Source organism: Apteryx mantelli, chromosome 4 (assembly GCF_036417845.1).
Source record: "Apteryx mantelli isolate bAptMan1 chromosome 4, bAptMan1.hap1, whole genome shotgun sequence".
NCBI classification, from domain to species: Eukaryota; Metazoa; Chordata; class Aves; order Apterygiformes; family Apterygidae; genus Apteryx; species Apteryx mantelli.
In genome coordinates, this window is record NC_089981.1 from 29,629,448 (window position 1) to 29,653,635 (window position 24,188).

Genomic DNA, 24,188 nt, shown 5'->3' on the forward strand with positions numbered 1-24,188 from the left:
TTTCTTTACTGTGAGGGTGACAGAGCACTGGAACAGGTTGCCCAGAGAGGTTGTGGAGTCTCCTTCCTCGGAGATATTCGAAAGCCGTCTGGACACAATCCTGGGCAACCTGCTCTAGGTGACCCTGCTTGAACAGGGGGGTTGGACTAGATGATCTACAGAGGTGCCTTCCAACCTCAACCATTCTGTGATTCTGTGATTAATACACAGTTATGTCATTACAGGACAACATCTTAGACAGGGAGGTGTTGTATTGCATCATTAGCTTTGGGGCTTTTTTTAAATGAAAATTTTTATCTATTCCAACTATCAAAGGAAGCTTCTTCAGGATGCCAATATAGGTGAAGAGAATTTTCTCCTCCAGCAAAGCAGGAAAACAAACACATTTTAGGAAATCCTTATACTTACTCTTCAGTATTTTATGCAAATTGATTGTAATATCTTTTTAATATAAAAATTATTAATTGTGATCATCAAGTACTCTCCAGCTATACAGTGGGAGAACTTAAAATTTTCAGGCTCTTTTTTGCCTCTACTGTTGTTTTATCAAATTAAGTGCTGCTATGTTCAGCAGATATAGAGTTCACTTGGTGCTACCAGAGTAAATCAGAGGTGTGGAGAAGAGAGAGAGACAACTGAAAATCTGGACAATTCATGCTGTTTCTTTGTAAAGAGTTAATGAGAAGTATGCAAATTCAGCCTTGACATGTTTTTCATTGTTTCTTAATTAGTAGTTAAAAATAAAATGTATTGCTGGAAATAAAATTACGAAGAAAATGTGTTCCTCTGATAAGAAATGTCATTTTTAGTGGTAAAATAATTAAGTATTGGTCACCTTTTCTTAAATGTCAGAGAAAAACATTTTGTTACAGAAAATTAAAAAGACATTTTAAATAGAATTTTATATGTAATTGCAAATTATTCTGAAGTAACCACAGCAGCAGAAAGCAAACACCGCTGAAATTGTTTTCAGAGAAATACTTGCCTGTTTTTTACAGCACAGCGCTATCTATATGAATACATTGTGAACCAGTATACTTTTTTTACAGTACTGTAGATGGCCTTTAACAGTAATTTAGCTAAGTAACATAAGTAACAGAACATAATACTTCCGTTTTGCTGTTACAGGTATTAATAATTGCTGTAATGGAGGCTGCTTTAAAGGCTTATCGAAGTTTACGATTTGTCAGGGGAATTCTTACTCAGAGAATGGAAAGAATAGTCTTAACCAGTGGCCAGTCAATGATGACTGGCAGGACAGATAAAAAATAACTGGGGATTTAATTGCAGTAATACCCTCATCAGAAGACATCTGCTTTAATCAATGAGATATACGATCTCCGTGTCCTTTTGAACTTCCTACTACTAGCAATGACCAAAAATACTTATTTCATTTTTATTTCAGCAGCAGTAGATTGTCAATGCTTCCCAGAGAAATAGAGACAGTAAACTGTGTTTTTAACACTTCAGTACTGACTTATTGCATCACGCCTTACCTTAACTGTACTTGTAAAGCTTCCTAAAGTCTACTACAGGGCTTGATATGTAACTGCCTACCTGCTACATAAGGCAGATCAATAAAACATTCTACTGTACTATTCCATATATCATAGACCTAACAAAAATCTGCATTGAGGTCCTGTCTGTTACCTTCAAACTTTAAATAGGCTAAAGAAGAATCTTGCAAAGGAAAGCCACACTTCAACTGAGCAGCTCAAAGCAGCAAACATCATAGATCTGGAGAAGCCCAAGTTTTACCACCTCTAGCGAAATCAGTGAAATGCTTCCTCCGCCCTTTGCAGCTGCAAAATGGCTAGAGATTGGACAGAGGAAATATATCCCAAGTTTAACTTTTCAATAAAGTAATACAGCTATTAATTTGAAGCAGCAGTATGAATATTTTATCCCTCTTCCTTAATCTATTTTCACATACTGTGGTGACAGACACTTCAGAACAGATATAATGAGACTGGTAGGAACATATATGGTGAGATTATTACCAGCAGTGTGTTAACACACCACTTGTCATCTGCCATGTAATATATAGTATATATAGCAGCTCTGAAGAAAGCATCTGACTTTCATTTTTGTGGACTGAAGTAAAACGTCAGAATAAACTTTATTAAAAGAAAAAAACCCTGACACTAAACAAACAGGACAATCTTTGAACAGTAAGGGAGAGATCTAATAAACTTGTAAAATGCTTTTTTTTTTGATTTTGAAATATGCGGCACTGTTCACAGTAAGACAAAGACTGAATAACTGCGAATACTGCAGTCTCTTATTCAAAAGACACTTTCAGGAATAGCCAACCTGTATCTCTTGAAATACATGTGGTTTGCAAACAAGTCATGTGAGCAGTAGCAGAGGCTTGGTGGCTGAAAGGGGGGGCATCAGATTTCCTACCTGCATGAGAAAGCAAGCCAGGAGAGGTTGGAGAGCCTGGCATTTCCAAGAGAAATCCATCATTCTGGGCCCTGCTGCGCACACATCCCAGCTCAGGCCACAACGCTAGGCAGAGAGCCAGTGCTCTCCTCAACCTGTGACCTGCGCCTGGGGCCCTCCATTCCTCTCAGCTTTTTATATTGACCGTTACATATGTCCTGACCACAGGAATATTTAGGTTGGTATCTTACAGGAACACGCAGTGAAGTTGAGAGAAAAATCTGTGACAAGACATATGACAGCAAAAAGATGGAGCAAGGTAGTTTCTACAATTCCAATAGTTCAGTGAGGTCTTGAAGTAATATTGCAATCTAACTCTTCTAAAAAAATCCATCATAACTAATGTGGTATTTCCCTAAATCTCAAATACATCTTTGGGAAGATCACATTTCTTAAATTAGACTTCTGTATCTTTTTAAACAGACACTGTCTAAATTGCTTGATCTCATGACTTGCAGCTAACAGAATTAATGTCTCTATAGCAAAATGCTGACTTGCTGAGCTGTACTGCAGCAAAGGCAAACTCACTTAAAAAGTTATTGTAGCATCACAACTGTGGTAATATGCTTTTGCCTTTAACTGATATAGGGAAGATCCAAAATGTCAAAATTTATACACTGTTCCAAATAAACCCATCAAGAAAGTGCATGGACAAATTATAAATCATGCTCTTATCTTAATAAATAATTCCATATGTCATAAAAGTAATAGTACTGAATACTTTCTTGTAACTAGCTGCCCAGTGTCAGGAGTTCAGATGCTTTCATATTGGCTGAGCTTACTACTGAGAAATGGAAATTTCCACTTTACATTTTCAAAGATAGGAAGAAAGTATTGGGGGGGGGGGAGGGTAAAAATTGCACCTCTGTATTCCACACATTTGTTTCCTCTGCATGATTTGAGCTCCTTTGCTCAGTAAAGCTAGCAAATATAACAGTCATTTTATTTTACTTCTGTATGACTTCAGAGATACTCATCTACATGAACATTAAGGTCCTCTTTGAGTCTTCAAATCACTGCCAAGGAAACATCAATTCCTCTCCAAGAGGAAAATCTGATTTTATTGCTTTATTAAAAGGTGATGTCAATATTTTTTTCCTCAGCAACGGAAATTTCCTCAGGTCCTCATTTTCTCCTGCAATCTCTTTTGTACTCAGATATAGCAAAAAAAGGGACTAATTTCCTTCCTATTCTCTATAAACTTCTCTAGATAATTTTTCCAGGAACAATCACCAGTGTAGGATTAAAATTTGTGGCACATCTAGATGACTCTGTGTTCTGATTTGAAAAAGGATTTCTGTGCCCGGAATGCATAGCAGGTGCAATATTCTATGTATCATGATTTTAGGCAGAGAAATGCAGTGTCATAAATATCTTCAATTCTCCTCTGAAGGTCAGAAGAGTCATCCAAATATTTTACTCTCATAGGTAACTGCTACCAGATGTTGACATCTACTCAGCACAGATTTTTTTTAATTTATCAGCAGAAAAACTTAGTAGGTAAACAGAAAACACCTTCAGAAAGCCTCTGACAAACTAAGAATCATAAAAGCAGAAACTATTCTGTTTTTTTGAAATATGTTTGTACTTGTACAAACAGGACAAACATATTTTGTTTAATTGAGCAGTGGTAATACACATTTCAGAAGCTTATAGGTGGAAATCACCTAGAAAAGTTAACACTCATTCAATACAAAAAAACCCTTAAAAGCTATTAAGATAAATCACTTCAATACTTACCAAAACTAAATTAAATCTGAATTATTTATAACAGAACCATAGTATTCTTTCTGTTTTTCAAAAATCAGGCAGATCTGTCTAGACCTGAGCATTTTGCCTTTCATCCTTCCAACTACAGAATGTCTTAAATCCACTGCCAGGTAATATCTGCTAGATCACTGCAGTACATAGTCCTACAATTCAATTATTTTGCTTCTCCACATCATTACAAACAAAATTTTGCTTATTATAACCCAGGAGTTTTGTGGAAGGACTTAAAAGAGAACCAGAGAACAAAATCCTTACATATTGTACCTGTAAAGCACAGTTCATCATTCGTACTATGTAGTCAAACTGCTGATGGTCCAGTATTGCTCGATTTTGTTTAACATGCAGGCCTAATTCCTGTGTCAGGCAGTGCCGAGCTGCCTTTCCTTTTAGGGCTCGCAGAGCAGCAGGCAGCGTCTAGAGACAAGAAAATCCAACTTCATTAAAACAAAATGAAACACTACCAAAATATTGAGTATTATTCATTCCTTACCAAAAAAATCACATTCTAATAAAGTATATACCTGAACCACTTCAGAGTTTGAATATCAAAATTTCACATAATGGACTCAAGCTAAATCAGCATTAAGTATTAAATTTTTTCCACTTTTTCAAATGCATTAAAGAGTATTTCTCATCTACATCCCTAAATGAAAACAATCAAATACAGGCATTGAATGGATATGAATGCATAAACGGATTATTGTGCATGAAAGTACGTACTCTATCTATATCAGCCAGGCCAGGTCTCAAGTTAGCATGTCAAGATCAGCTAGCATGTTTTCTGATACGCGGTGAATGACAAATGGTTTTAGAAGAGGCATACTCACAGCACTGAGACCCCAAGACTGTTACACAGCTGATCGTAAGTTAATGCCAATAAAATCTTTGTACCAATCCTCTAAAGATGCAGTAAGTACTACATCAGTGATTTTCAATTGTTCCATTTTAGACTACATTCAATGGGCAGTGAAAGATAGGTAAGAAAAGGCAGCCTATTGTCAAAAGACAAATTTGCTACGCAGGGGGACTGCAAGCACTAGGTGCCCACAAGTTGAAAGAGGTTAAAAACTACTGTTTTACACACATATCAAAACTCTTTGAAAAACTACACATTTTATTAGGGTTTTCCCCATATGGTCACAGTGGAGTGGTAACAGCGTTTCTGTAATGTATCTTACAAATCTTTTAAATCAAAATATGCTACTTTTCTATTTTGAACAGCACAATCTCAGAGATATATAGGTAATACTCTTCTGAGAAATCTAAGAATTTCTTAAAATAATTTTATGATCATTTTCTTATTAACTTTGAGTGTATGTCATTTACACTTATGGTGGGTCATCAGACTAGTAGACTTTAAATCCATTCCTAGTCCAATCTTAAAATCTATTCCTGAGTATTACCTGGTCTGGTTCATTCCACCAGATTAAATTAAAACAACACACCCCCTTTATCTATCCCTTAAATGTAAATATTTGAAACTGCCTAGAGGCTTGGAGCATTAGAAATAACACAGAAAGCTGAGGAGATGAAAAATAAAAATTTGATCAGCAATATATATCTGTATCAATCTATTTATAAGGTATCCATCACTTCAGGCTTTCCTGTGCATCTCTAGATGTGACCTTTATAGAGGTTAGCATACAACATAGCAAACTGGGTGGGGAGGCATGGGGGGCGGGGGAGAGGGGGGTAAGTAAAGCTCTGCTTTAGGTTTTTTTTGCCCACTTCTTTTCCTAAGCTTATTATAGCATAATTTTGTATACTGATATGCTCTACAATCAATAATTGAAAACTACAAAAACTACAATCTTCAAAAACTGACAACATCTTAATGTGAAAAAGCAAAAATGCCATGGATAACAACTCACTAGTACATTTTACTAAAAATGGGCATGCCAAGTATTGACATTCACCTCTGTGTTCTATCAAATTATTGCTTCTTAAAAACAGTAAAATCAATTTCACTGAAAATTTAGAAAGAGCACTGGTTGACAAACAGTGAAGTGACTATGCCTGTCTTCTGTTCACATTCCTCATGATTAACACTGTTAGACCAATACACACCCTTTTAAAAATATCATGTGGGACACACTATGTATAATGGTAACAAAATTAAGCAAAGAGAGCATCAATACACCCATTTAGTATTTGCAAACAAGTTTTCAAATGCATTAGCCGCATATTACACATGGTATTGCATTTAAATAATTAGTTTTATTGCTTACTTTATTCATGTAAATGAATAAAAATAATCATTAGACAAAATAAGACTTGAAAATGGAATTTGTGACAAGGTGCTGGTCACCATTTGCTCACTAAAAGAAGTGGATGCTTGTTTGGAAAAGTTAACACTTTATTTTATTACCTTTTCAGTCTCCAAAAATTTGTTTTCAAAAATGAATGAGATGCAGTTTCTAACAACTTCTAGCCTTTGAGCACTGTTGAAAACTGTGCTTCCTTTTTCCATTATGGAAACTAACAAAGAAAAAGAAGAACATATATCTGTGAAACATCTTTTGCAAGAGCCAGAGAAAATACCAGTCAGTTCTTTATGAAAAAACTTTTAACACAGCAACCATTTTATTCTGTTAAGTGTCATTAAGTAGGCACATACAGACAGGAACACAGAATCCTAAATCTTTGGATTTCCTATGCTATCTGAAGATGACAATGCTCTGAATTTTAACTAGGGCAGTTGATTCTCTTTACCACTTGTTCCATTTGTCTTATGCAGGCACAACTCAATTCCAATTGCTAAAACTAAATATAATCATGTTAACATACTAATGAAACATATAAATAAATAATAAAATAATATAAAAGACATACATGCACACATACACAAACACCCCTGTTGCTCAGTGAATTATGTAGTCTTACATATTTTGTATGTAGCAGCAGATCACTATTTTGTTCTTAAGGGATTCATGTGTGCATATGTTTGAGGACAAAAATTCTGAGAGTAAACTGGCCATGTTAAGAATTCCCTGACATGGAATAAAACCTGACAAACCGGTTCTCTTATCTAGATTCCAAGTTGCTGAGTTCTAAAGATAATTTTCTTAAGACGGTGTTTTGCTCTGAATTTTCAAGAAAATTCAGAATGAAAGATCTAGCATTCTCTTTTTCTATTTAGTATCAAGTAAGTAGAACATACGAGCAAAACTTGCCCTTTCTGTAGCACCTAATGAGCACCTAATATCTAAGGATTTTGACACAGAAGATAGTGTGAAAAGTTGTACCTGGAAAAAATATAAAACTTTGACATAAAAATAAGCTTATTAAATTTTTTTTTCTATTGCATTTAACCTGGAAACATTTTTAAAGAAAGATAATAGAACAGAACCATATACCATTTACATTTTCTAGAGGTAATGCATTCAATGATATAATTAACAGCAAAGGCAGGTAGAGTTTATCCTCTTCTTTTATAAACCCAAAGAGAAATAGGGCTGGAAGTGGTCTCAAGAGGCCATCTAGCTCATCCTGCTGTCCCCAGACAGGATCAACCCTATTTATGTTATTCCTGATGTTTGTCTAACATGTTCTCAAAGTTCTGCGATCACAGAGGCTCCATGGCTTCACAAGAAATCCATTCAAATGCCTCATTATCCTCATTTTACAAAGTTTTTCCTGACATAGAACTTGAATCTTCTGTGCTGCAATTACAACCATTATTTCTCATCACTACGCATTCTTCCCTTCCTCTTTTTAACAGCCTCTTATGTAATTGAAGGCTGTTACTATGTGTCCTTTCAGTCTTCTATTTTTTAGTCTAAACAACTCTCAATCCTTCCGTGTAGGTCACGTTCCCCAGACTGCTGGTCATTCTTGTAGCTCTCTTCTGGACTCCTTCCAATAGAACCAAAAATGGAGACAGTCTGCCAGTGCCCAAAAATGGCTACAAACAGTCCAGCTGAGGTCTTACTGAGTACAACAAAAGGATTTCTCCATGGGGTTCACTGACTGTACTCCATACCTCCTAGTAAGATGTTTGCCTTTTTTTGCAATAGCTTGACATTCTTGTCTCATGTTTGCTCTCTGATCAGTTATAATCCCCAAATTAATTTCTGAAAAACTGCTGCCTACTCAATTGGTCATTCCCATGCAAGTGCAGCACCTTACTTGAAGAAAAACAACAGAAAAGTACAAAATTCAGAGACCACATCTCTAATTTTTCAAGATTGATTTGAATTCTAATCTCACCCTTCAATAACTCTGCAAGCTCTGCTAGCTTCGTGACTCCTGCAAGATACTTGTTCATGCTGTCATGCAGACTGATAAGTATGAATACGATGAAGAGAATTTTTCTATTGATTAAACTGAATTATAATTAAATTTCTATTAAAATTAAATGGACTGGTCTACAATGTCTACATCTGCTCTTTAGAGATATGCATACTTTTCTTTGAGAGACAGATGCTATGTTTGGTCTTTTTCCAGTTTTCCAATAATTTACCTATCTTCCACAAGTGTCAAAGGAGAAACCTTAACAGTTCAAAGATTGTTTCAGCCAGTGCAACTGTCCTGTGGTGATATTTGTCACACCTAGATGAGGAGAAAATATCTAACTTATTAGTTCTGAGATCGAATCCTTTTTGTTTTTATCAATTATGCCAGTCACATTCTAGATGTTCAACTTCTTATTAAAGGCTGATGCAAAAATCTTTTTAAAAATGCAAAGGGAAACATTTAAGTTTATGAACTAAAGTTTACTATTATCACTAAAAATACTGTATCAACAAGAAACTGGGAAAAACAAATTGCAGCCATGTTAATTATGTATTTAGGTCATCAAATCTTCCCTTCTGTAGAAAGGCCCACATCGCTTCTCGAGTCAGTTACAGGGTCAGACTCTGTCTTGGATGACCACTATACAAATTGGGTACCAGTGCAACCTACCGACAGGCGGGCCAGCTGGCACCACACACTTCTTATCCACCCGACTGGCAGGTGGGGTGCTCTGATTCCTCGCGAGGCCTTCCTGCATCAGCTCGTGAACCCGGCCCTCGTTTACCCAGGGGAACGGGAGGATGTGGACGCGCAAGTGGGAGCCCTCAGTAGGCCGTGGCACTTTCTGGAATGCTATGTGAGGGTTTGGATTTTCCTGCAATCCAAAAGCATAACATGACACACAAATGTGTTACTTCGTATTACCGTTTCATTCACCAACCACTTAACATCCTAGAACACATGGAAAAAAAACCCGAGCAACTAATTATATTACAGAGGAACCCATTTCACTTAACAGCTAGTGTTAAATCACAGACATACTGAGAACCCTATGGAAGTTCTCCTCCATTTTGCAGGCAGAGGATGCTTTGTTTGTCAGGCAAAAAAAAGGTCCCATTTTGTTGATGCTTTGTGTATCTGTTACATCTAAAAGCCAAAGAATCAAAATATCTAATACAGCTCACTAATACCATGTTCCAAATTAATATCATCCTTGATCCATTAACTTTAACACTTCCAACCTCATTAAAGGCTTTTATAAAATTATTTCTGTGAACATCCAAAGTAACTCAAAAAAAGAATGCCAGCAAATGAAAATCAAGTTGCTTCTTAAGCCACTTTTATGTAACTTGATGAATATTTAGGACTTAAGTGGAATATAATACATTCAGTTTCTCTTCACCAAGTAACCAGAAATATTCTCATCTTGATGAAGTTTAGAAAGTGAAAATTCACTTAGAAAAAAAGGGTTATCAGTCCATGGCCCTCCTTCATCAGGTACCAATTTTCTATCTTCTACACAACCCATATAAATATCTCATATGGCTCACTGTTTGCACAAAAAAAAAGAGAAAGAATAATATAGGTGATGAAAGAGAGGAAACGATGGGCCCAAACTATAAGCAAAGTAAAAAGAAGCTGTGAAATAGGATTTTGGTGCTTTCTAAAAGGACAGAAAAGTCTTTAATTGTTGCAAAGACTACAGGAAATTCCACTGTGAAGATAAATTTTTGCTTGCAATCATATCTCACTCAGTCTTTTATGCTGTTTTCTTTTTATTTAAAAGAATATGTAGTAAGTACCCGTGAAGAAGGTTTTTATGTTTGCTTTTGGGTTTTCTTGGAGAATTCTCTTCCGAATAAAATACCAAAAACCTCAGTTTCACATTGCAGAACTCTTAACTTACTTGCTCTACCAAAACAATTACTACATCCACTACTACATAGTTATGACATTAATATGCAGTACTGCAATACTAAAGACAGTAACAAAGTATGCCCTATACCATACAACAGAGCCGCCTTGGGTGTGTGGGATATCTGACTTCTTTCTCTGTGTATGTATGCTCCCCTGGCACCTGTCAATCCCAATGTCAGTGCAACGTGTGTTCCTGCATGTGGACCCAGATCTTCTGCATGTGGTGTTCAGCAACTGGAAAAAATTCTGTGTATCACAAATAACTAAATTTCACCCTCCACATTGATTTCAACTTGTCTAAAACATACTTTCCAAAAAGATGTTCAGGGTTTATCTGAAGAGATAGGAAGATATCATATGAAGTTATGAGAATTCACCATTTCTTGTAATATTCTCCTTAAATAGCTGATTCCTGTTTTTTGTCTTGCTTCAAGTTCTACCTTTTCCAAAATACAGCAGAGATCTAAATTTTCGCAAGGATTCTACTACCACTGTTAATAGGACCACACCTCACAAGCCCTGAGTAGTGTGAAGATCAATTAACCAAAACAGGTTTTTTTTTCCCCTCTTCATTCATATACCACAGGTTGTTATTAATCATGTTTGAATTCAATCTTATGCAATCTGATTCTATGCTATTACTTATTACTGGTATGTACCACTGCCAAAGAGTGTTATTCAATGCAATAGGTTTCCACTGTACAAGCACAACTGGCTTGGTGAAACTCAAAAACAGGAGCTAGCTTAGTACTTTCATTTACAGGAGCACAAGGCAACAAGGAGACCAAATGCCTCAACTTTAGAAATAGCAGTCAAAACACACAAGCTACTAAGCCTTACAAATTCTTTAAAGAAATGAGCCAAAAATCTAGCTCTGAGGATGACAGTAGCAGATGCCCATAGGAGCAAGGCAGATAAAGGGAAAAAAACCTCAGCACAGGTGACAGATGACATATAATAGGAAAAAGCCAGAAGATGAGAAAAACTATTTCACATGCCATTTATGGAGGAGAGAGATCCAGAGGAAAGATACGTAAAGAGTTACTTTCATCTTGGATGCCACATACCTAATACATGCTCTATATGCAATGACATGCAGATGAGGAATGCATGTCTTCAACCACTAAAGCAGAGTATGTTAAAAAACTAGTCTAGATTTTCCACTTATATCAGTTAAACTAATACAAACATAATTGCTCCCTAACAAATAGTGTTTCTCATACATATCTAGAGTGTCACAGCTACAATACAATGACTATTAAAATTGTGGAACAAGATGTCAAAATGTGTCATTCGTTGAGTTTAAATCAGACAACTCTAGGCATAGTAATAGTTCAATCATGATATAATGATATAAACAAATTCATCATAAAATAGATTAAAATGAATGAGTTTTGACACAGATTCTAACAAATAATATGAAAAAAGTCGCAAATATGCACAGTCACTTATGCTTTATAGGCTCATTCCGTAAAGGATATGTATCCATTAGAAACGAACACAAATGTTCTCCATTTTCTTTGGAGTAATTTAGTTCCATAATAACAATTACACCTTCTTCTTGAAGAAAGTAAAAAATAAATATTCTCCGAAAAAGAATACAGTCCTTAAATAATTCTACGTTGACAAATCCATACCATTAATATTACTTGTTTAATTGTGATCACTTTGTGAGAGAACAGAAATTACTCTAGAATATAAAAAAGATCAAGAAGAAAATTTGCAAGATGAACAGCCTAGCGTAGACCTGATGGAATATTATCACTACAAAACTCTACACACACTTACAATTCTGATTTGCAGCAAAGAGCAGTGACTTTTCTGCCCTTTCAGTGGGGATGGCATTTGGTCTAGAAGTGTAATAGCACAGCTGCAAACTTTCAGCCATGGAACAGTGAAAGAGTTTTCACAAAAGCACTCATTAGTAATTCAACAATATAAAGGCATAACAGATGTTACTTTATTTTAGGAAGGCAAGAGCGAAACCGGAAATGGTATTCTAGGAAACCTACCAATTCCAAGACACAATCTGTGAGAAGTTAAATAGGTAGGACTTGCTGAACACACAAATCCTGGGAACAGGGCTGCACAGTAGGAAAGATCTGCTGGAAGTATACACTATGCTAAATGCTGCATACAGGCCTCATATAGAAGATTTTTGGGAAGCAGGAAAGGAGACATAGTTGGCATAGGTTGCAGTTTAAGAAGTAACAGTTTATATATATATACACACACACACACACACACACACATATATATATACACATACACACACACATATATAGTTATATATATATTATAAAATATATATATAATATATATGTATTTATATATATATATAAACTGTTACACACACACACACACACATATATATATAAAATGTGAACACACGCTAAGAAAATAGTATGACAAGCAGCAGTAGTTAATAGGTAAATTACTAATTTTGAAGTTCCTCAATATGTACTAAATTGTTGATATTTAATGTTCCCAAATCATCAGCCACAATACAGATGATGACTGCCAAAAGCAGTCTTTTCAATTTTCAGATGCTAGATCAGTATCAGTAAAGTGAATTTTCAATGGTATTATCTCAACTTTAAAGTGTAGCAGGTATAAATAAACTTACATTTTTGAAGAGCTGTTCCGCAAGTTCTCTAACATGCTTTATCATTTTTGGTGGATTACCTTCCTCAGCTTTAATTCTTTCGACCTCAAAGGCTACCAACTTGAAAAAAAAAAAAGAATAAAAATGTTTATAGTACAACCAAAAATAATTTCTTTCCAGTTTAAATTATGAAACGTTAGTCTTAAATTGAAATTGAGCAAAGAGAACTGGACAATGAAAAATCCGCTATGTCCTCATGCTCTGGAAAACGAAAGATTTTCACTTTCCTATAAAGCTTCTGCTATAGGATAAATCTCATTCTCCACATTTTATAGTCTAGGAAGTCCTACATACCTAAAACATTCCTTTAACCTTTCTAATACTGAAAGCTACATTTCTCAGCCATACTTAATTAGAGTTGATACCAAACTCTATTTGTATTGTATATTCAAATAAAAACACCACAGTATAAATATGGCACTGCTTTTTAGAGGAGAAACTGTTCATTTTAGTTTATATTGTTGGCTATATCTTTAATACTTCTCAATTACTTCTTCAATGTTTGTAAGAATATAATTTTTCAAAATAATTCTGTATTAGCACATGTAATGCATTATGAAGTTCCAAATCTGACTATAATAACAGAATTACAATGACTGAAACAAATGTTTAACTTTAGACACAGGAGCAGTGCAAGTGATTTTATGGAAGTGAACTAGAAATGCATGCTTAGTAGAGAGTGAGAATTAAAAATATTAGCACAGATTTTATGAAATAGTAAAGATTCAAAAGAACTTAAATTAGTTTTCCACAGGCTGAAATGTAGTTACATTTTAATTTACTTGGGAATATAGCAACAGTTTTCACCTCATCAAAAAGATCACAGGCTCTGAAAGGAGGACCCCTCTCTGACACAAAACCAGCAAATGCCATTCCATTGAGCACTTTGGTGAGGAAATCATTCTCAATTAAGCCTCGCTGGCCCAAGAAGGCTGCCTGCAGTAGAGACAGAAAAGAATGCATGTATTTTATCATTATCAAAGCATCAACCAACTATCTACGTACTAGCAGCTCAACATTTTTCACCAGCTTAAAGTAATACATTCTACTTCTAATCAAATCTTTTTATACCTAAATTCAGAAGTGATGTAAAGGGAAGTTTCATACACACATTTTAGAAATCTCACGAGTAGTAGAAGTAGAAAAACAAGTACTTTCAAGTGTTCTCTTCTAATTGCTTCTATATTTTTTCAAAATTCCTTAATTATTCCTCAAACTTTTGTTTTAAATTTTACCATGCTAACTTTGTTTCACATTTCATCACCATCCCTACATTCAGTCACACTAAACTGTAATGAAGTACCGCTATGTCAAAATGATGTGCTTATCACATGTAAATAAACTTTTGTATGTCAACAGCAAATGTAAAAATCTGAGATTTAACTTGAAACCTTTTTTTAACTTTAAAACCTGTTCAAGATGCAAGCTCATGCAAACAACAGAACACAAATAAATGCTAACTAAATATAAACAGCTGTTTCTCTTTTACCTTGTGGAAATGAATGACCGGTTCTGCATGAATTCTGATCAGCTGAAGACATGAACGGTATCCTTGGAAAAGTTGTGCAAATAGCCTTAGGAAGATTGCCCGTACTTCTTTATCCTGTAAGCAGTAGTTAAAAATGTTGTCAAAACCTTTTTCTATTTCTAACCTTTTCTTCTCCACGCTTTGTATACAGCTATCATATAAATGTTTACAAATTCATCAAACAATGCAGCAGTGTAGCAGATGAAGTGGAGGTATGTGTACACATACAAAATTAGCTTATGTGAGGCTACGGCTTCACTGACCTCTCTCTGGATGGCAATGTCATATTCAGCACATATGCACCCATATTTTCCTATTGCTCTTTTCCATGCCTGCACAGTAGTCTCAGGGCAATGTCAGTATAACTGCTTGGGCAGTCGTGTGATGAACCACACGAAGGAACTGATACGAGTGAAGACTGATGCTAAATAAAGGGGAATTTTAACCTGGATTTATTCTCCGTGGTAACTTGGGTCTCGCAGATAACTGTACCAGTCCTACTCAAGCAGTGTCATAGGAGTGAGCGTGAGTGGTAGGGAAGCGTAGCTGCCTAACCTGGCATTGCTACTGAGAGCACTGTGTGTGGAACAGGGTCAAAACATCACAGACATCACTTTATTCTTAATAAACTACAGCTACAGCAGCTGAGGAGACTGCTCTACGTTTGCTCAGCTACTTGTCTATGACTTTTCCAACGCGGCTGCTCATGCCATCATTTGCCAATCGACTTCAGCCAACATAAGCCAGGGTTTGTTTAAAAAGTTTAAAATAGTAGATCTTTAAAATTCTGGTTTATTTTGATTTAAATGAGTAAAGGAGTGCTTACAAAAACATTGACTGGTTAGTGGAAATGATAATGAACAGGTGGGGGCAGGCTTGGGGCAGTAACATCTTCAGCTGTCCCAGATGCAACTAGAAAAGACTGATCAAAATCCTGTGTCACTCATGCTAATTTATCTTACCTCAAGTACCCAATCAGACCGCTTCCATGGCTAAAGTCTGAGATCCTAAAAGTTGTTTTAAGACTTCAGGCTTTACAATGCCTCAAAGGTATTTTTAAACAATCTTTAACTTGAAAAAATACAAGCAGCAAAGAATGTTAGACTAGCTAGGCAAATTAGTAAATACAATATAAGTTAAAGATTGCAATGATTTTTTTAAAGAAATAAACACTTACGTATCTAAAATATTCTATAAAAGCTGTCCTATTTTAATATTTTCTTAGATGTCCTGTCTGTTTATTCTGCTTTGGAATATGATCAGTGTTACTCTGTTTTTAATTTATCATTTAGAGTTTTAACTTTTCATATTTATATGATACATTTTAGAACACATCTACACAACAAAAATGAGATGTGTTCTTAAATTGAACTGGCTTTTGGCTTTTAGTTTGGACTGCCAACTCAAGTTCAGTTACTGACTTTTGTTTAAGCTAAAATCAGCAACTTTGGCAAGTTACTAAGTTGTCATGGCTTCATAACTATCTTAATCTAAACAGCCTTTTTTTAGTATAGACATATTGCTTTATTCAGGATGAGGTTCATCAAAGCCAGATAAAACGTTAGAAAAACCTAGAATTCCTTTCCCAATATGTCCAAGCATGTGATGCATATGCACAGACTTAAAATATGTTCCTTCTCCGTACAGAAAGATCATACTAAAATCACTATCTTCCACTTAGGTACACAATGATTAAAAAAGAACACCGAATACGACTGAGAGGCAATGTTTTTTTATACTCACCTATCTGCTGTGTTGTTTTTTTTTTTAAATGGTCATGGCTTTCAGAATGGCTGATATGGCTGTTTCATATATACACATAAGAAAGGACAGATTCTAGTTTCAACAATTTTTTCAGGCTGTAACTGTAGTTTTTCATTTTGGACTTTCTGGGGCATCTTCCTCTATGTAATTCCACCTATCTTTTCTCCTCTGTAGATCGCATATTATTACTTAACTGTGCCATTTCTTCCATTTTATTTACATTGTTAATCACTAGTCTTAAGAAATCTCAGTGATCTACAACATTCCCATTTAGAGAGAGAGTGTAAAATCTGCAGTGTAGAAAAGAGCAGATTTCTACACTATCTGCTGTTCAAGGTTTACAAATCTGTAATTAATAGTCTGGAGATCTCAGTGTCCTCCACCCCTCTCTCTGTTCTGCAAACTTCAAACTGCTCACATTAAAGAAGTTTTCTGGTTGCTAAGTAAACACCATAATATAACTTAGTTTTTTTGTCAACTGAATAAACTGCAATTTTGGGAAAAAGAAGGTAATCTACCTTTCCAGAGGGGAAAGTAAAAAGCTGTAGAACCTTTTTTTTTTTTTTTTTTGGGGGGGGGGAGGGGTCTATAAGAGAATTCAATTTTAACATTTACAAAAAAAAAAGACTAGTTTCTCTGCTCATGTAAAATTCTGCAGCTTAACTGGTCTATGAAACAGAAAAGTAACAGATTAAATTCGATAGTTTCTCTTAAGACAGCAATATTAAAGGAAAAAAAGGATGCTTGCATATTTCTACTATGTTTATAAAAACTTCTAACCCATTAGAATGCTGTTAAAAAGCAGAATGCAAAGTTCTATGACATTTCTTTACTCCATCAATAAAACTGTAGAGAATACTAAAAAGGAAATACAAAGTCAAAACTCTTACAAGAAAGTTAGTCTAAAACTTCAGTTTTCTACTTCAAGAAAGTCAGACACAACACAGAAGTCTTACCAGCATTCTTGAGTGTGATAAAGCTGTTCGTGGGGGAGGGAATGCATAATCTGCTGTTTCCAAATCAGGATGCAAAACCTAGAGAATTTTTTAAACAAATTTTTTTCCCTCATTTTGCTGAGGCAAGGACAAAATATTATTTCTTTCTCAAATTAATATTCACTGATAGTAAACACTTCAAATAATAAATTGAGTTAAAGTATAAAGACTGTATGAAAACAAAGATGGGATTAATTTCTCATGAATCTCAAGTTTCTCAAGTTTCTCCATGTAAGCTAGTTATCATAAACTCCGAATACAGTCAATGAAGCTAGTCAACAGAATTGGGGATTTTAGAGTTGATTCATCTGAAACAGATGAACAGACAGAAAGTTTGTCACTTTAGGATGACAAGATTTATTCAGAAGCCTCCAAATCAAGTGTTTTCTACTTTATGACAATGACAGCAAAAGGTATTTTTTTTCCTTCATAGAAAACTAAACTACTTTTGGGGGGGATTCCCTAATGTAGAATCAAGCAATTGTGGTTACTAATACAGGGGCATTATACAAATAAACTCTAGGACTATCTGATCATTTGTTTGCTAAGCTTCAAAGTAAATGAACAGTTAAAATGGATTTGTGAAATTCTGCATTTAACAGAAAAGAAGCCAAAATTAATAGTAATAGTGTTGTCAAATACTGAAGTTGAATTACTATCACAAGTGCATTATTAGTTAAGGCAACATCACTACCTTCCTCTTGAATAGTGAGAAAACAGATATTTTAGAAGTGAACTAAACTGTTGGTGATTCTAATTCTAACTTCAACAATAAATCTTTCTAAAACAAGTATTGTTAGCATGAATCCTACTTTTAAATTTCAAATTTCCAATGTGTTTGAAAGCAATTTAATACTGAAATTCTTGTTTTGGTTCTTTAAAAAGAGGGTGGGAGGGTGGAAAATCAGTTTTGTATCAAGACGTACTAGAGAAAGTGCCATTTGAGTCTGATGCAGCAGTGGCTCTGGGAGTTGAGAAAGATGAATACATTCAGGAATTTTAATTGTGCCTCCGTCCAGGTCCGCTATGATTACATCTAACTGTAAGAGACAAACAAAAACATTATATGTAGTATATCCTGTGAACGTAGTTTAAAAACTCAACAGTGTAAATTTAATGATCTGCACCTGAGTTAATATTAACAAATTAAAACAGTATTAATTTTAATCTACAGAATGCTTTCAGTAAAGGCAATACTCTAAATTCATAGTAATTCACAGTAATTCACATTACTGAATTTAGATGTGAAAAATCAGCGTAAACCAAAGGAAGAAAAAAACTTTCAAAAGTGACTTCTATTTCTAATATTCCAGTTGAGGATACATTTGAAAACATTTAGTGTTCAAACTCATGATAGAAACATGCGTCAAAGCTGGAAATGAATTAATTCTTTCCCATCCTGCACCAGAATCAACAAACCATTTCCTTCCCCTGCTTTATAGTCTCAGTCAATTTACAGAATTTACAGAACTGATGATGCCTTTCCTTTTTTCTCCTCCCGATTGACTTGTCTTCTACACTAATAATTTAAACGTGTATGAATTATCCATATGAACAACTCTGAAGCACAGAAAACCTCTATAACTAAAGGTCACCAATGGCATCGTGACGACGACTGCTCTGGGTAAGCATGCTTACCAGCTCATGGATGTCATTACGGAAGATGGAATGTACCCCAATTATGAAAGGTGTTGGTGAACTGAGAACTTCCAATAGCTGTGCAGGAAGAATTGGAATATAGGGATAACTGTAAAAAGAATAAATAAAATAAAATAAAATAAAAGCATCTGCCTATCCCTTTACATAGAATAGTTTTTCTTTACCTTCCTGTCACCTACTAAATTTACTATAAATAGTTGTATTTTAAAATGACAAAATATGAAAGTATTTATTAAACACTTCGTTATAAAGTGCCAAGCTGTTAAAGGAACATCTGTCATGTAAAATCCAGCAATGATTATATTACAAGGTCTACAACTTATTGCCAACAGGTACATTTTTCAGATGAAAAAGACGACAATTAAAAGAATATCCAAACCAATTTTTCTATTTATATTATTTATATCATATGGTTATTATATTTGTGCAAAATTTTTATGTAATTAGGGACACTAAAAAAGTTATGGAGAACACTTTCATTTTTAAAAACATCACTAGTTTTTGGCCAGACTGCTACAATCCAGCCTTTTGTAAAATACTAACATAAAATCTTTTGTTTGGATACTCAAGTGACAAATAAACATTAAGTATAATAGCCGATACATTATACACAGATATTGATGACAATTTTAAAAAAATTAGTTTTCATCAGAAAAGCATGAAAAATGGAATCTAAATTAAATCAATGCATTTGAACACCTAATTGATAATTATCATTAAAAATTTACTTTCACGACTATTCTAGCATTAAGGAATCTATTCCAAAACTCAATTTTTTTCCTTCTTGTTGTATAGTAAAATGAGGCCTTCCTTTTTATTTTAAGCAAATAAAAATATGCTATTAAATACAAGCATCTTTTAAAATAGATGAGTCAGAATTACAATTCTTTTCGTTAACACAAAAAATAGTTTGATATTAAGCTTTCCATTTCAAAAAGCTGGATTCAGATCTGGCTTTTTTGAGCAGATCAGCATGTTGATTTAAATACATCATCTGGTGGACATTTCTCAGTGTTACAAAACTGTCATACACGCCAATGCGGATTTTATCTTAGAATCACAGAATCCTCCAGGTTGCAAAGGACCGCAGGAGCTGATCTACTGCAACCTTTTGCTCAAAGCAGGTCAAGGCTGAATCGAGATCTGGTTGATCCAGATCCAGATTCCACAATCTCTCTGTTTCAGTGCCTAGTTATTCTCATAATGAAAAAATGTTTTCTTTATATCCAGTCAGAAACTTCCCTTTTTCAGTTTATGACCACTGTCTCTCATTCTCCTGTCATGCACCTCGCTAAAAAGCGTAGTTCTGTACTCTTGATACCCTCTTAGTTATTGGCAGGCTGCTGCTATTAGGTTCCCACAAACCTTTTCTCTTCCAGGCTTCTACTCACGGATCATCACTATGGAGTTTTCCAATCCAAGCTGATGTTAGGAAACCCTACGGTTTCTATTGCATTTGGAGGTACGATGTTTCTCCTTTCATAGTTTCCACTGTCGTGATGCAATCAGATTTTTTATCAATGAATTGCACAGACTAAGATTTGTTTATCTTATGAAAACCTTTGTTTATATGAACAAACATTGCACAACTCCTTATTTTTAACAATGTAAAATGAGTTATTTTATAAAACGAGCCAAGGAAGTCCAAAGATTCAAAACTCAACTCACCTATATTTGAGGGGAAACATCAAAGACTCCAGAGCCCGACAGGCATCACTGAGCCTCTGAAAACTTGTGGAGTGAAAGAGAACCTTATTTTCTGTAAGCACTGCACAGAATAAGCTGAGTACATTTTGGATTCCTTAAAAAATGAAAAAGTAAAACAAAAACAAAAAAAAATCAACTGAACAGCTTGCCAAAAAAGCAATAATTTTGAAAAAGCATATGATAAATAAACAAATTGCCTACCCTCCAGCTTTTTCTAGTTTTTCTGTAACTAGTGCAGCTTTCTGTTTTTAAAGTTACTAAAATACTATTTGAATGTTTTTCTACTTTTCAGATATATTGTATTATATCTCCCTTTCAATATCACTTTCAAGAATTTCCTCTTCTCAGCACAAATCCCTGCAGTGCTTAATAATTACTTCAAACAATATCATATATATCTTGTGTGTATCTACAACTCAAGTCACTGATCCAGGCTTAACTTCTAAAACTTTATAGAATATCTCCATGAACAAATCATACTGCCGACCTTAGAGAAATGACAAAGACTTCCTAATAAACACATTCATACTTTATCCATGGAGAGCATTCCAGGAGTCACAAGGTTAAAAAAGGGCAGTAAGAACGTACATGTCAACAGAAGGGTATGTTAACGAAGAACTGACTATTTAAACAAGCCCCACTAGGTTTAGGAGAAGACACATGAATCAGATGATGGGCTTTTTTTGAGACAATATAATTTGCCTGTGAGACAGAGCCATGTACTTTCAGGGAAGACCAAAAATACATTTCCTTTAAAACAAAGTCCCATCCTGAGAAAGAGACATGCTTGAGATATGCTGAAATTTATGAAATTTCCTGAAATATGCTGGAATGCATGAAATTTCCCTGAGGACACTTCCCTGCATTATCAGTATGACAGCATGTAATACCTTTGCAAAGCTACTTGTTAAAACTTAAAACAATCTTCCCGATAATAAGTATGACTACTGAGAGTCACTATGTTCATATCATAATTAACACTTTGTTTCACTTAATAATTATTTCGTGTTTTGACAATTAATTCTTCCTATGCTGCTGCATGAAAACTTGCTTTGCTGGAGTGAAACTTGAATCATAAATATAAAGGAATGAGGATTGGGAGAGGGTTCTTGAGAAAAAGCATTAAGTCTTAAGATGAACAAGTTGAACAGTAACATAATAACTCACAGCGCCAAATCCTATTCTCTAAGAATCCTCTTCCTGAGGGTCTCACGAAATCAAAGGCAGTGACTCAAGGATGGAAGGCTTTGTTGTAAGGCTAAGTTACTGTCACGAGTATTTGCAATTGTTTCTGGTGGTGTAATTAATGCTGTGCTAGTATGAAACAAACTCCTTTATAATACATCATGTAAGGATACTAGTAAAGAAAAATCAAACAAATTTCCTTATGTGAAAGAAATAGAACACATCAGTGAATGGTTTGAAAATAACTCGAAATAGTCTTTTTTTTTTTTTTTTTATAGATGTAGGTACGTATATATTTGAACAAGTTCTGCTGTCTTTCTGAACAGCTCTATAAAAAATTACAAAATCAAAAATTGAACTGCCTGTTGAAGGCAAAATTGTCCTTATTCCTTTCCTGAAAGATTTTTACTATTATTTTGGAATACACTTTTTTTTTTAAACCTTGTTAAAACTGTATCAAGTTTTCTACCACTCCACACTAAATTTTTTATTAAAAAGGTTAGGAATGTGTTTTAAAACATCTAACACCTTCTTCTATATTCAGATACAACAACTCTCAAGAAATCCTGCGTATACTCATATGGATCTGGCAGTTATGGCTATAAAAAAAGTTCTTGCTTGAAAACACCTGAAGAGGAAGATGATTCCTACAAAAGACAGAGATATTCACAGCTTTTGATACAGCTAAATTCTCTCAAAAAAACCTCTTATGATCAAAATATCCATAATTAAAAGATGTTTGAAAAAGATGGTCTTCCATTCACTGCATTGTAAGATTGCAATCTAGCCTGAGAGATAACAGTTAAAAATATTTTCTAGATGTTACTGACCATAAAACTATGTATCTTACAAGTATAAAAACATTCTTCTGGTGAAAACATAAATTGAAATCAAGCTGTGAAAGATATCCCCGTTTTTTCTAGCTACATGACATTGTCTTGCTGTGGATTATGATGACTTATGAGTCTAGAAGGAATATCTTAATTCTAATACCTTTGCAAGTCAGGAAATTTATCCCAGATCAACATTGTTCACATGAAATCATTCCTGAATATAGGCTTACAAATGAGATACCAAAAAAATACAGAATTCTAAATGGTACATAATAATTGAACACTCAAATAGTACTGATTTTTTTATTGACAAGATACATTAATGAAGTGGAAATCAAGATTACTGTTTATAAGGAGGACCCCTGCAAATACTTCATGGTTTTTGAAAACTGTTTTTCTAAACAGGAGAGGTACATATAACACTGAGTTTCTAGTGTTGGTAGCTGTCTATAAAGCCAAAATAAATTATTACTATTAAATTGATTTCTTTGTTCTATTAAAAAAAATGGAGAGCGCATTGGCTTTACAGCACAAGATTGCACAATCTCCTAGGGACTACCAAAATGATACAGTATTTTATAGCTGATGTAGGTAATCTTCACACTCATATATGGCATTACCTTGTATCTCTGTTAGGTTTTTATGTTCCTCACTGTAGGAAATGTTTTTGGTTAAGTGTCTTCAATTTACAGAAAATATCGGACTTTTAGTCAGTGTAATTTTTTTTCTTGACTATTTCTTCTACAAACCTCTGTTTATGTACACTATGTTAGAAGACAGATCAAAACTCAGCTATGAAGTTCAGTTGAAGTCCAGCTTTTCTACCTACTAGAATATGATCTTGGCAACCAGCAAAAATATCTCATAAGCTCTTTGTTTCTGTAAAACTCTGAAACACATACAGTAACAACAAGAGGTGCAGCATCTGAACTCAACTACGGTAGGCCTGAAGTTCACAAGTCCTACCTTCATCTTCAGGTTTCACTGCAGGAAAAGCTAACCATTCAAAAGGCAAGAGAGAATGGATGAAAACAAAGAGAGAGAGAGAGAGAGAGAGAGAGAGAGAGAGAGAGAGAGACCCAATAAAGTTATTTATTTACAATATTAAGCAGTGCTGATACAATGTATGGGGCTTTCATAGCTCCACTAGGGAGAAATTAGTCCACGTTTGTGGCCTGTTAGTGGTTGCAAATGAAGCTTTAGTTTGCACTTCACAAAGATACTTCTCCCTGCAGCTTAATCAGCATCAGTATAGTTTACTATTTAAAATGACTATTTTTAGCCATAATCTTCCATGTATGAACTTGATGTCACACATCTGAGTATTCACTGTAGGCGTGTTTTTATTACATTTCATTGGTCTACATCTCAGATGTTCACTATGTTTTAAACGGTCATAGAAGATGAATTTAAAGTGTTTGCTGTGTTACAAATGCACCAAATGTAAGCCTAGCTTTGACGAGTTAGACAAGAGCATTACTTTA

General features: G+C 34.7%; 1 protein-coding gene across 1 annotated transcript in view; it reads right to left on the minus strand.

Moving 5' to 3' along the window:
* The window catches only part of SBF2 (SET binding factor 2), a 281,893-nt gene that overhangs the window by 101,719 nt on the left and 155,986 nt on the right, over positions 1-24,188 (minus strand). Inside the window, exons 7-16 of the mRNA XM_067296115.1 lie at positions 20,648-20,780; positions 18,959-19,067; positions 18,247-18,360; positions 17,282-17,359; positions 14,523-14,636; positions 13,841-13,969; positions 12,995-13,093; positions 9,121-9,325; positions 6,584-6,693; positions 4,480-4,629 (exon numbers count right to left, since the gene is read on the minus strand). Of these exons, the coding sequence (XP_067152216.1) occupies positions 4,480-4,629; positions 6,584-6,693; positions 9,121-9,325; positions 12,995-13,093; positions 13,841-13,969; positions 14,523-14,636; positions 17,282-17,359; positions 18,247-18,360; positions 18,959-19,067; positions 20,648-20,780 (1,241 nt within the window). The remainder of the gene's footprint in view (positions 1-4,479; positions 4,630-6,583; positions 6,694-9,120; positions 9,326-12,994; positions 13,094-13,840; positions 13,970-14,522; positions 14,637-17,281; positions 17,360-18,246; positions 18,361-18,958; positions 19,068-20,647; positions 20,781-24,188) is intronic.